Source organism: Notothenia rossii, assembly GCF_949606895.1.
Source record: "Notothenia rossii genome assembly, chromosome: 5".
NCBI classification, from domain to species: Eukaryota; Metazoa; Chordata; class Actinopteri; order Perciformes; family Nototheniidae; genus Notothenia; species Notothenia rossii.
In genome coordinates this window covers 9,488,506-9,501,401 of record NC_136903.1, presented here as the reverse complement: position 1 = coordinate 9,501,401, position 12,896 = coordinate 9,488,506, and the positions used below count along the sequence as shown (strand labels likewise).

At 39.8% G+C, this 12,896-nt stretch overlaps 1 protein-coding gene across 3 annotated transcripts in view; it reads right to left on the bottom strand.

Annotated features, from left to right (window-relative positions):
• Window positions 1-547: 547 nt before the first annotated feature.
• The window catches only part of lingo1a (leucine rich repeat and Ig domain containing 1a), a 128,784-nt gene continuing 116,435 nt past the window's right edge, over window positions 548-12,896 (bottom strand). For all 3 annotated transcript variants that reach the window (XM_079679886.1, XM_079679884.1, XM_079679885.1), the window contains one exon: window positions 548-4,177. In XM_079679886.1, the coding sequence (XP_079536012.1) occupies window positions 2,321-4,165 (1,845 nt within the window). In that variant the 5' untranslated portion in view covers window positions 4,166-4,177 and the 3' untranslated portion in view covers window positions 548-2,320. The remainder of the gene's footprint in view (window positions 4,178-12,896) is intronic.

Genomic DNA, 12,896 nt, shown 5'->3' with positions numbered 1-12,896 from the left:
AGACTTCATGTGTAAAAACACATTAAAGGGGTATTACACTATATTTCACTTTCAGAAATCTGTATAGAGGAAAAATAAAATGTATTAGGACTCGTATGTACACAATGTAATTTATGTGACATTGGTATGAACCAATGTTATTCAACCCTACACACAGACACACACATGGCTGTAGTTTTTGGTAATAAGACAGTCCTTACCAACAATACTTTTTTTTAAATCAAGATAGGGCCATCATGTGTTTAAAAAAGTCCATAGATTGTTTAATACAACATACCATATTCTCAACAATTCAACATCAATGAAATTTTGTTAATTTAAAAAAAAAAAATCTGCATATTACCTTTATTGCACAGAACAATTTGAATGTATTTTCCATAGATTTCTTTTTTTAACTTTTTTTTTTTGTAAAAAGTTGGCTTGGACAACATGTTCAACATAGTCCAGGGTCAAAAAAAAAAAAAATGGTAGAACAGAAACAAAAAACGGATTCCCGGGATCACTCGGGACCAAAAAAAGGCTGGGTACAGTAGCCACGCTTTGAACAAAGAGAGCATTCAGCAAGAGGGAGAACGATGAGCCATATCCAGTGGTATTTTTTTTTTTCTTTATGCAAAATGGATTACACCAAAGCTGCTTCAGATTGCTCCATGGGTAAAACCATCTGTGTCACTCAAACCATCTGCATATTCTGTCCATACTTCCAGCTCTGTCGTTGTCTGTAATGTCATCCATCATAAATAACTTAGCCTTTATCCTCACACACGTTGCAAAGCCAAGCTGTCCACAGTGTGCGCTCGAAAAGGAAAAGGCTGTAACGTCAGATGTTTATATGCAGGTCCAACTGGGAGCATTATATGCACAGTTCTTTTTCCACTGACAAACATTGCACATTTCTGGGGAATAGCAAACCTTGAAATGATCCTGGAGGGTAATATGTCCATGGCTTTGATGGGGGGGGGGGTCATCGACATAAACAATTGATTTTGTAAAACGATCAAGAAAACAAAAAAACTATGAAAGAAGTATTCTGCAGCTTGAAGAGCACATCTATTAAAACATTTGAGCACCAAACTTTTTCTTCCTCACAATCATGTTGAGCACAAATAATACCATTATTAAGCGCTTACAGTATCGACGTCCTAAAATTAACTATTCAGCTTGATAGATGCTGTGTCTATTGTTGGTACAAAGCTCCATCATATCAGCAACATCTCACATGTCATTATGTATCCTGCTCTCAATCCATGTTTGTGCACTGTGTGCATAATAGGGGTGACTGACATTGACACTGATATCAGATACATGGCTCAAAAGGCTTTATTAGAGCAATTTCCCAATGATAAAAATCCTGTTTGTCACATTAAATTGATTCTTACATACCCTTTTGTTTGATTTTTACAGTACATAACATGGCAATTCATATTTTAAGTGGGGCAAAAAAGTATTTAATCAGCCACCAATTGTGCAAGTTCTCCCACTTAAAAAGATGAGAGAGGCCACCATACCTACTGTGAAACATAGGGGTGGAAACATCATGCTTTGGAGCTGTTTTTCTGCAAAGGGACCAGGACGACTAATCCTTGTAAAGGAAAGAATGAATAAATAAGACAATAAGTTGGCTTTGAATTAGCTTCAAATAAGATTTTCTATTGTGCCTCGTTCTTTATTTCCAATCATGTCATTTTGCTATACTTATATATTTCTGCTCACTGGTGGGACATACTCTTTTTTTTCATCAGGTATTGTGACCAACATATACATTTTATGTTTTACAGAACAATCATCACTGTAGGAAAGAAAACGGACCATATGTAGAACATAGTATAATGATGATTCATTTAAATTGTACGTTGTATACATGTGCTCATCAACCTATACAAATCTCATTCATAACTTCACATCCAACCTTTGAAACGAATGTAAGAAAAAAAGAACATAACATAAAAAATACAGACACAAAACAGCGATGTTTGATCTGCCCCTCCCATACTGGCTGTTTGAAGTGTTTTCTTTTCAGATATATTGTTCCCAGTATAAATCCACAGGAATATGAACTGATATGACAAAGTTGACTTTCAGTTGATGCCTTCACAGGCCATGTAGAAACCACCAATGCCTTGTAGCACTGGAGGTGCTTTCATTCCCTCTTACATGTGAAAGTCAGGAAGTGCTCTCTTCTTTAGCACTTCGATCAGAAAAAAACATTGTACTCTATGTTCACAGACCAGGATCCACAGGTTGGTAAGGGAGGAAAGAAAATGTTTTCTTTTCCATTTGTCTTTTTTTTTGTTCAAAATTAATAAATTCCTCGTCTGGGTTATATCATTTTCATGTTAAACTTGCGAGGAGCATCCGCTGTGCTGCTGCTCATGCCAGCGTCCGATTTCCGTGGCACATACTCGATCTCGATGTTGTGCTTCGTGGCGCCTTTACCTCTACTCCATAGGAAGAGCAGCACCAGGCAAAACAAGACGACACCGAGAAAAGAGATGAAGCCCATTGTAGTGGCAATGATCAACGTCTTAATATCAAAGGGGAAAGGGGCATTGGCTCGTGTACCATTACCAGTTTCAGCCGGCTGGTTGGAGATGAAGGCTAAAGTCTTGTTGGACCTTTGTGGCCAGTCAGGCGAGTAGCTATGGATGTGAAGGTGAGCAGGGGAGGTGTCATTTCCGCCGGCGTTGCTAGCTATACATGCATATGTACCATTGTCTTGGGTCTGGGCATATCGAACCTCCAGGGTACCATCTGGCAACACGGAAAGCCTTCCAATTGTCTTGGAGGTGATGAACTTCTTTTGCGGAGATAGCCACATTATCACTGGAGAAGGATCTCCCTCTGCTTGGCAAGCGAAATGAACAATGGCTCCCTCGTCAACGTATTTCTGCTGAGCTTTGCGATCCCTAATCCTGGACTTGCGACACGTGAAGTAGTTTGGCTGCAGGACATCTGGAAAGTCTTTGAATTCTTTGCCTTGGACAAATTCAGGGGAGGCACAGGTAGGCTGCTGCCTGTTGAAGTTCAGTCTCCAGCGTCGTCGGAAAACCCATAACAGTCTGCAGTCACAGGCCAGGGGGTTATCATACAAGGCAAGGGTTTCGAGGTTGCCGACTGAATGGAAAGCAGACTCCTCTAAAGTAGTTAGAGTGTTTCCAGAAACATTTAGGATCTTCAGGTAGTTTAGACCACGGAAAGAGTAGGGCTCAATCATTGCCAGTCTGCCTCCAACCAGGTGAAATTCCTGCAAACGCAGAAGGTCATGAAGCTTATTCCCCTCAATGGTATGGATAGGGTTATAGGAGAGATTAAGAAAGCGCAAATAGACCAAGTGCCGCAGGGCAACATAAGGAATTGTTGTCAGGTTGGCATTTGCAATGGTCAGGGAGGTGAGATTTAATCCATACAAGCAATTCGGAGTCATCGTATCCAGATAAGGCCAATTGGCTATTTCCAACACTTTCAGCCGGTAGAGCCGTTTGAAGGAATAATCCCGTATCACATTGATATTGAGCAGACGCAGCCTGAGCGTGATCAAATTGTGAAGGTGTGTAAAAGCATCTGTTGGTACGGAGGACAGGTTGCACTTCTCAAGACTCAGATGTTCAAGGCTACTAAGCCCGTGAAAAGCTCGGTGGGAGATGAAAACAAGGTCATTATCACCCACCTCTAAGGACCGCAGGTTGTACAAATCCTGGAACATGTAGTCCAACAGGATGACAATCTTGTTCTCACTTATGTCCAGCTGTGTGAGATTGCTCAGGCCTGTGAATACCCCGAGCTGTATCAGCTTGAGCTTGTTGCTACGCAGCCCTAATGTCCGCAGACCGTAAAGGTTATTGAATGCTCCAGGTTCAATGGTGGAGATCGTGTTTTCACTGAGCTCCAGGTTTTCGAGGTTGGGAAACATGGCAAACTCGTCTGGGTTGATGGTTCTGATGCGGTTCTTGCTCAGGTCCAGCAGTTTTGTTTCTGCAGGAATGCCCTCTGGAACTGTCATGAGCTTTTTGCGGTGGCACATCACAGAGCGCTCTTGAACATTGCACTCACAGCGGGATGGACAGCCTGTAGTGGAGCCAGACAGCACGGCGCCAAGCATCAGTATCAGAATGGGCTGCCAGAAAGCCACCAGGTAGCTGTGCCCAGTCGCTTCCCTGGCCGCCATCTTATCGGTTACCTGGGGAAACACAAAGAAGAGGAAAACCATTTAGTTTGAAAATAAAATGTACCAGCTTTGACAGCAATAATAAACTACCTAGCATTTCAGTGCAGATCTGGAACATTAAGTACATCAGCTCAAAGAGGAATACAGGAACATGTACAATGAGATTGTATGCCATGGTTTGAGCTATAGAGTGAAATTAAAATATGCAGTGCGAACTTGTACTAAAACACTTTCCTTCGACATTGTTTACATTTTCCGCTGGACGGTTAGTTCAACATACAAATGCTGAAAAATGCCATTCTGGTGTGACACAGTTCCTCACAGAACAGAGAGTATGAATCCCACTGCAATATTCATGCCACAGACTCTAGATGAATAGAGGTGGGCGGTTACGAGGAATAAGGTATGTGCTTGCATAATTGAGAGTGCTGACGGTTTTGAATTTTGCATCGTTCACTTTTCTACACAGAGCTTCAAAAGGTATTTCAAATGCAAGCAGCTGCTGTGAATGCACTGCTTTCTGTGGCACCTATTGTGATACCTTAGGAAGTATTGATTCTACCAAGAAAATCAAATGTCCAATACATCCTAGTAATCTACATACATCTCATCCGCGCTCTAATTGTGTCCCCTGTATTCTGAACACCATTTCCAGCCCACACCTTACAGATGATCAATCAGTCAATTGTATCACCCTGATATGAAGTGAAGGGGCAGAGCTTCAGGTGGAATTAACAGCATTGTTCATGCTGTGTAATAGGCGCATACGTTCAACACATCTGATGTTTGATCTGGGTCCATAACGTCTTTTTATGTTTCAATCCCCTACTCTTTTCATCCTACGTCTAGCCTGCATTCACTGTTTAAAGTGGAGCTATCATGCTATATTTGAATAATATAGTGTAGGACCATACCTATATAAGGCATATTTATACTTTTTACTTTTCAAAATACCAAACAGATCATGCATTTTAGCCATTTCTCATTTCGCTCAATTTAACACTGTCTTTGCATCATGGGCTGATTCTGTGAGAACAGCACCACCTACAGGCCTGGCATATGTACTACAGCGTCTCCGGCGCTTTCGAACGGCAATGTCCGTGGCTGTCTCCTCCTGATTGGTGGAGTTGGCCCAATAGCCGTAGCGCCACTTCTGTGACGTCATAGAAGTGTTCAAATCTGGATCAGTCTGTATCAGATCTGTTGCAGCCCCTTTTTAAGAGATTTGGGTATGGAGGGAAATAGAGAGGGTTGTGTTTTCTGACACTTGGTGAGTTCCCTGGAACACCGGGGACACATATTCATGTATAAAAGACGTACAAAAGTGCATTTTGCATGATAGGTCCCCTTTAAGTTTTAAAAAGAAGCAGTAGGGGGGTGGAGCAGCAGTAACAGGAGGATGCAATCAAAGATGGATGGTGGCAAGTGGGATGTATGTGCTGTGGCTGACACTTGACTCATGCAATCCTTTACGATAAAATATAGACCTTACACCACCAGGGAATTGGATACAGAGAGATAAATACGGGGTTTAAGAAGAAAACGAAAAAAACATTTAACTCCAATTCTATCTTTAAGCATGCTTTCACATATTCCACTTATTAACAATTGATGTTATCATTTCATAATTTCCAGTTATATGCAAAAAACTAAAATGGCATCCTCAACATTAAAGGGTGAATTAATGATAGTCACTAATGCTATGATTGTAGATGGATGTTTTAATTCAATGTTTAAGCATCAATTAAAATATGTAATTTTCAACATTCAAGTACATGTTATGGAACTGTAATTAACTCACAGTGAAGTGTGAGAAAAGAAACCCCCTCCCCCACAGGAATCAAATCCTTCATATCTAGTTCACACTCATCAAGACATGTCTCTGGGGGACTCCTGTCTGTGTGTGAAGGCTGTTGTCCCCATACAAAGACATTCGCCAGCATTATGCAGTTTCATCTCTCTCTGTAAATTGCCACATGATCACATGGTGCGTTTTTGCTGATCCACATAAGGTTTGTGACGGATAGTGCACATGTTTTTGCTTCGAAAGATTTCAAGGACCATGTTATATTTGGTGGAGTATGACTGTGTGGAGCAAAGGGGGCAACACACCTGATATTACAATTACATTACGGTCAACAGTTAATCATGGGGTGACATGTTAGTACCATTGTGGTCCCATCTAATAACTTTTTCCAACTAAACCGACGTGCAACTGGACATCAGACTCATAAAAAAGGGTTTATGAGTTAGATTTATTTCACACAATTGTATTTTATTACTTCAGAGGTCAAAGTCCAGATAGGGAATTTGATGAAACCATCTTTAATCAAGTGAAACCGGGAGATTTCAAAACAGGCGGAGATGATTGTTCACCCCTCACCAAAGCCTGCTGTGCTCCTTCCTGCCTCGAGCCATCCTGAATCATTCTTATTCCTTAACCCCCATTGATCAAGTCAGCGCTGAGTGCCGTTAGATGGAGTGGAGCGGGGCCGTGTATGGCATGCTAAGACACCTAAGAAGAAGGAGTGTCCTTATTGCAAGCTCAATTCCATCAGTCTCCCTGTATCATGTGGCTATCGCATATTGAATATCAGTCGATGAGATACTATTATGTCCAACTCTATTACCACTGATACTGAAACCCAATAAAGAAAATGGTCAAATCATAATCCCCTGTTGGTAAAGCTCCATGACTTCGACTTCAGCAGGTTATAGACCCAAGTGAGACCTCGTAATGAGTCTTCTTACTCTTCTACACAGTTTTAAATTACCCATAAAATAACACGACACAAAATAACACTGAATTGATTACTCCATTATGATCCATCAGATTATTTTTCCAAGAGCCATGAGAGAAAGATGTTGAGTTTCTACAGTCATTCCTTTTTTTGTTTCATGACGGCAACTTTATTGCACATGGCTTCAGCAGCAAATAAGTACAGACAGGGACACATTAGGATGAAGAATGGCATCCACTGCTAAACATTTGCCGCTCTGTGTTGTTAATGATCTGGTGTTATCATTCCCTCGCAGGCATGTACTCTGAATACAGTGTTTCATTCCAATCAGCACTCAAGTGAGCTCCAAGAGAATTACATTAATTGAGGTAAAGTGAGAGGGGGAGTGCTTCTCAAAGAAAAGCATGTGGCCGAGTAGAAGTAAGACATCATTGATGAATAAATAAGGACCCTATGGTGCAAGACCAGTAATAACAATATCAATGAATAGTGAGATGAATGCCTTTATGATAGAATCCACAGGGACCCTAAAGATGTTGAACCATATCAGGAAATGAACGGTTCCCTATGTTCCTATTATAACATAGTGGCGTACGAGTAGCCATCAGTGGATCTATCATAATAATACAGACAATCTTAATACGGTGCTTAAGATATTGTTTCTTTACAGTATATACCCAAGCCACTCAAACAACCATATTTTTTAATAAAGATAACGATATTTTTCATTTTTTGTTGATTGGACAGGTTGTGTGCACCCACTTGCAGTGAGTTGTTTTAATTAATCTAGCATTTAATGTGAAATAACTCATAGATCTAGTGCCATGCATCTGAAAGAGACTGTTTTTCATTAGGTTCTCCACAATAAGCACAATCCAACAACAAGTAGGGAGGGTATTGTTACAAGTAAAGTGTTGCTAAAAGCTTTAGTTTACCTGTCACGCAGCATCACTCCTGAGCCTAGGTAAATACCTTTAAGCTTTTGATATCCTTAAGATGATGCTGACGTAATCTGTTACACATAGTGTTAAAAGCCTTTAATTCCTATTCCTCTGCAAACTGCTGAGTCAGCTTGCAGTTTTATCCTGAAAGGACGGACCAAGCTGTAGAATTGTATCGACTGTACTATTTGAATGGCTGTGACAAATCATGTACAGAGCAAGACATAATCTACTTCCTAGGAAATTAAAAACATTGTTCGTAGACAGAGAGGGTGGGTATCATTTGAGAGGAAATCTACATTTTAAACAACTCAAGGTCAGAACAACTCTGAGAAGTATGAGTAGAACAATCTGTGGGGGGATTTTATGCAATGGTTTGGAGCAGGAGTTCAAACAAAGCACAAGCATCATTCAGTTTAAAAGGATGTACAGAAACACTTTTTTTAAAAACTATGAGAATGAAGAAAGGTGATTGAAGATGAGAGATTATTGTAAATGTATGTATAAATGTAAATATTTGAGTAGGAATAACTTGCAGAAATGATTTTAAGGGATAATCATTGATTAGCAGTAAGTAAGGGGTGGGAATTAATAAGCATGTGCTTCCTTCTGCTCCCTTTCGGACACACGATTTATTATTATGATTATGAATATTTTTGTTGCATATATAAATATCATTATGAATATTGATAAATACTGTATTCTAACAAGCTGGTATTCTGTTTTTCACATTTATTATTTTGTATTTGTTTTTTAAAGCTGTTCGAAATGAAGATGGAAATGAAAAAAATGAAATGAAATAGTAATAATTTAATAGTAATTTATAATAAATAAATGTCACTGCTACATCAAATGGTTATTGGTTCAATTATTTGCAGCAAGCAGCAGTTTAGAGTTATAACACAGAACATGTATAGTGAGTGACGGCCACTCTGCGTTAAATCCATCTCAACCAGGAGAGTGTGACCTTTAGCTCCCAAAGAAAGATCACTTTAACACTGCTATAATGTCACCTAGCTGAATTTCTCTAGGAAGGTTACCCTTGTGTCATTGAGAAGCTTAGCTGCCTGGTAGGCGTGTTGGCTGCTACTAGGCCTGTGAAATGGCAGGGTTTAAATGTAAGCCGACGCCCGACAGATGGACAGCAAAGCCCTAATCCGGGCGAAGAAGCTGGTCGGAATAACAAGGTGCAGAACTCTTACAGCGGCCAGCTGTTGTCCTGATGAAACTCGGCCATGAAACCTGTGGACATCTGAACCTGAAGCTCACCTCAATGTTTCTGTGCAGGTGCTCTGTCTAAATCCATCACAGATATTTAAAGTTACTAGGTAAGCAGCCTATTTGCAAGTGCCCATAAGTGAGAGAGCTTATAATACTTAGTCTTTCTGGACTCATTGATATACAAAGGCTGGATAAACCTTTTGCAGCAATTCTACTTTTCCTTGTCTCAGCTGTACTAAATTCTACATATATTGTTTGATTAAAGATTGGAATACATAAAGCAAATGGTGATACTACGATCAATTTTTTATTTATTTTTTTAGCCTTAACAAATGGCATGCCTAAAGCCATATGTGATCTTGACCCTTTGCTTAAAACGTATTTAGTGGTGTGGGTGTTAGCGTAAGTGATCAATTACATGTATTAGTGTTGTAGTTGTTGTGATCAAAGGTTCAAATGTTTTGATGTATTTTCATAATGTCACTGGACATACATCTTCAATTCAGTGGGATTTCCTCTCCAGAGGATATCATTACTTCCAGAGATTCAAAAAATAAAACAATTGTCTACTGATTATGGCAACGGGTGACAATGTGTGCAGAGTTCAGTATTATTGTGGTTGTTAAAACTCATTTTCATTCCTCCCAAGTTGACGCATGCTCCTTATTGGGGCTATTTTTTTATAGATGTGGTTTGGTGTTATGTGTCTGTATGTGCTGTTATATCATGATTCAACTCATAAGCCACGCCTCCCCAGCTCAGTTCAGAGGTTCATTACATGTCACTTGTTAGATGCTTTTATCCAAAGCGACATACATACTCAATACTGTGGGCAATCCCCACAGGAGCAATTTGGGGTGAAGGGTCTTGCCCAGGGACACAACGACATGCTGACTGCAGTGGGGTTTGAACCTGTGACCCCCTGATCCGAACACCAAGGCTCTATCCACTGCGCCACACGCCTCCTTCATCGTACATGTTTGGTTCTTCAGGAGATGTGTTTTCAAAGAGGAACATCCCCCAGAATGTCAGGCTTTTATAAAGTAGATGAATTTTGACAAGACTCTATATACACACACACACACACACACACACACACACACACACACACACACACACACACACACACACACACACACACACACACACACACACACACACACACACACACACACACACACACACACACACACACACACACACACACCTTTCACAACATCCAAGAAAACAAAAAAGGGAAAAAACCTGCTAATAGATGTTTTTGGAGGAAGAAGGGTAAAATCAAAGACAAATTTGATAGAGATGCAAGTTCTGACAATTATAATGATGTTTGTGTTTTGACAAATAACACGTTTACATATTGTATCACAATCTCACGACACAACCTTTAAAAAGAAAAGAAAACGACATCTCTGAATGAATCAAAGAGGAGAATATTGTTCACTATGTTTGTATTAAATATATATATTTTTATCTTACAATTATATTGTTAAAAGAATAATGTTAAGCTGCTTTACATACACCCAAACTCAGCCGTCCCTAAGAAATACTTATTCATATTTTCGGTATAACAATATTTGTATCAGCGACAAAGGGATGAAAGCATGTCAACTATATCAAAATAAGAATTTATACAGATTTATCTCTTACCATTTTAAAAGCGACCCATTCATAACCTTGATAACATTTATTTAAAGTGCCTTTCAAAGTTCAACAATATTTGATGTGATTCATATTGAGCTGAACCTTTACTGTGCATTTGAGTTTTTTTTAAACCTGTCAAGCTGCATAAACATCTAAAGCGAAGTTGGATCTTCCTCAGCCAAGAAGTATTCATCAAATACTAATGCTTTATCTGTTGACAAATATGATAAGATGGAGCATGTTTATGGTAAACAACTTGCTGATTCTAAAGCATTCAACATCATTTTATTTCTCTCTTCTATCACTTTCCTCCAAGTGCTGCTTGAAGTGTTGTTGATTTGAAATGAACAAGGCAGATAATATGGAAGCTAGCAGATCTGTGAGCTTCACAGCAAGGATTTGAGCAAAAACATGCTATCATCAGAATGCTAACAAACAGCCATGCTAAATGTTGATGTTTAGAAGCCTACCATATTCCCGTGTTAGTTTAGCCTGCTAAAAGATGCTACAGTAATAAGCCCTAAACGCAAGGTAGACCTGAGGCTGAAATATTTGTTTTGCCTAGTAGGTCGTAAACCAAAGTATTAGACATTATTGATAACATAGCCTGACATACATGCCAACCTTTCCAAATCCAAAAGAGGTAGGTTTGCACGTGGCAAATGTGCACGCCCAAATTAGGTAATCAAAAGAAATGGAACCCCAGTAATTACATTTATAAACCATGTATTTAACATGTATTGCATCAATTTATGCATTTTTCTGAAAAAGTGTTAGTTTGGTAAACAGTGACATCAACAACATGTTTGGTCTGTAAAATGTCCAAAAGTAAAAGAATGGGAGATAAATATCCCAAAGTCTCCAGATTTTATTATATTTGTAATGTGTTTCTGGTCCTCTTTCAGTTGAGACAGTGTAGATGAAGGATGTGTCAGGATGTAGAACTCTTGTGTGAACATTGGATAAAGCCAGGTTCATATTCTTGTTTCATGTTGTTGAAATATTAGAGTCAAAGGTTTGCACAGAGCAAAATATCTTTGTGTTGCGCCATAAATCTGAAAATACTGCATTAAAAAAGTCATCTCCTGCATTTTTCTACTAATAAAGTGTGATATAAATAATGTATAGGCTTTCAGATTGCTGTAGTTCACTAAACAGAGACATTAACGACATGTTTGGTGTTGAAAATGTCAGAAAAAGTGAAAGAATGGGAGATAAATATCCCCAAATCTCAAAACAGTATTATATGTGTGTGTGTTTGTGGTCCTCTTTCAGCTGAGACACTGTTGGATGCTTCCGGAAAAGACCAAACACTGGATGTCTTTCAGTCGCCAACATGTGTTTTCGAGACACTGATATTAACGGGGAAATCCTGCAGGACTCAAATGCCTCGTCGGGGGTAACGCTGCCTTACCCCCGGTCTGCACGTTGTTTCTCTTTCAGAAACACAGAGGACTGTTTGTATGATGCGATCAAGCTGCAAACAGTGTCCGCCAAAAGGCGAGTCCAGTGTCTATGGAGTGTCATTTGTATTTGTTATAGCTTGGGAAGATTGAAAATCAGTAGGGAAAGCCAGCTAAATCGGTAGGCGGTAGAAACATGTCAAAAGCGGTAGACTATACCGCCCAAATCGGTAGGGTTGGCAGGTATAGCCTGATGATAGCGCGATATGAAACGTCAGAGGATGTCTACCAGAATTCAAAAACAAACTATAGCCTACATGGTCATGTGGCAAACAAGACTCCAGTTGCCATTACTCCAAACACGTTACGAATAAACACTTATGGGTAAAAATCGGTTGTATTTCTTCCATGGGCTGAAGTACAATTCAGAGAGAGCTGCTGGAATGGCGGTTCCCTTTTTTCCTCAAAGGCTGAGAGAAAATGCTTTCACAGGCGGGAGGGCTGCTTCTAACACACATACTGCTGTGTTAGGAGCAGCTGTTATAAAAATCTCTGTTTGTCTGCGTATTGCTTTTTTCCCATAATGCTTTGTCCCCTGATCTTTTTGGAGAAGGACAACTTGCTGACAGAGCCTTCAAGGCTTGAGGCGATTATGACACGGGGGCACACGGTTACACACGGATTCTTCTCCAAACACCGCAGGAGATGCCAACCTTCGGTGCTCCGGTGCACCACTTGCTGCTACGCTGGCAACAATGAAAGCACCGCCGCCATGGCAATA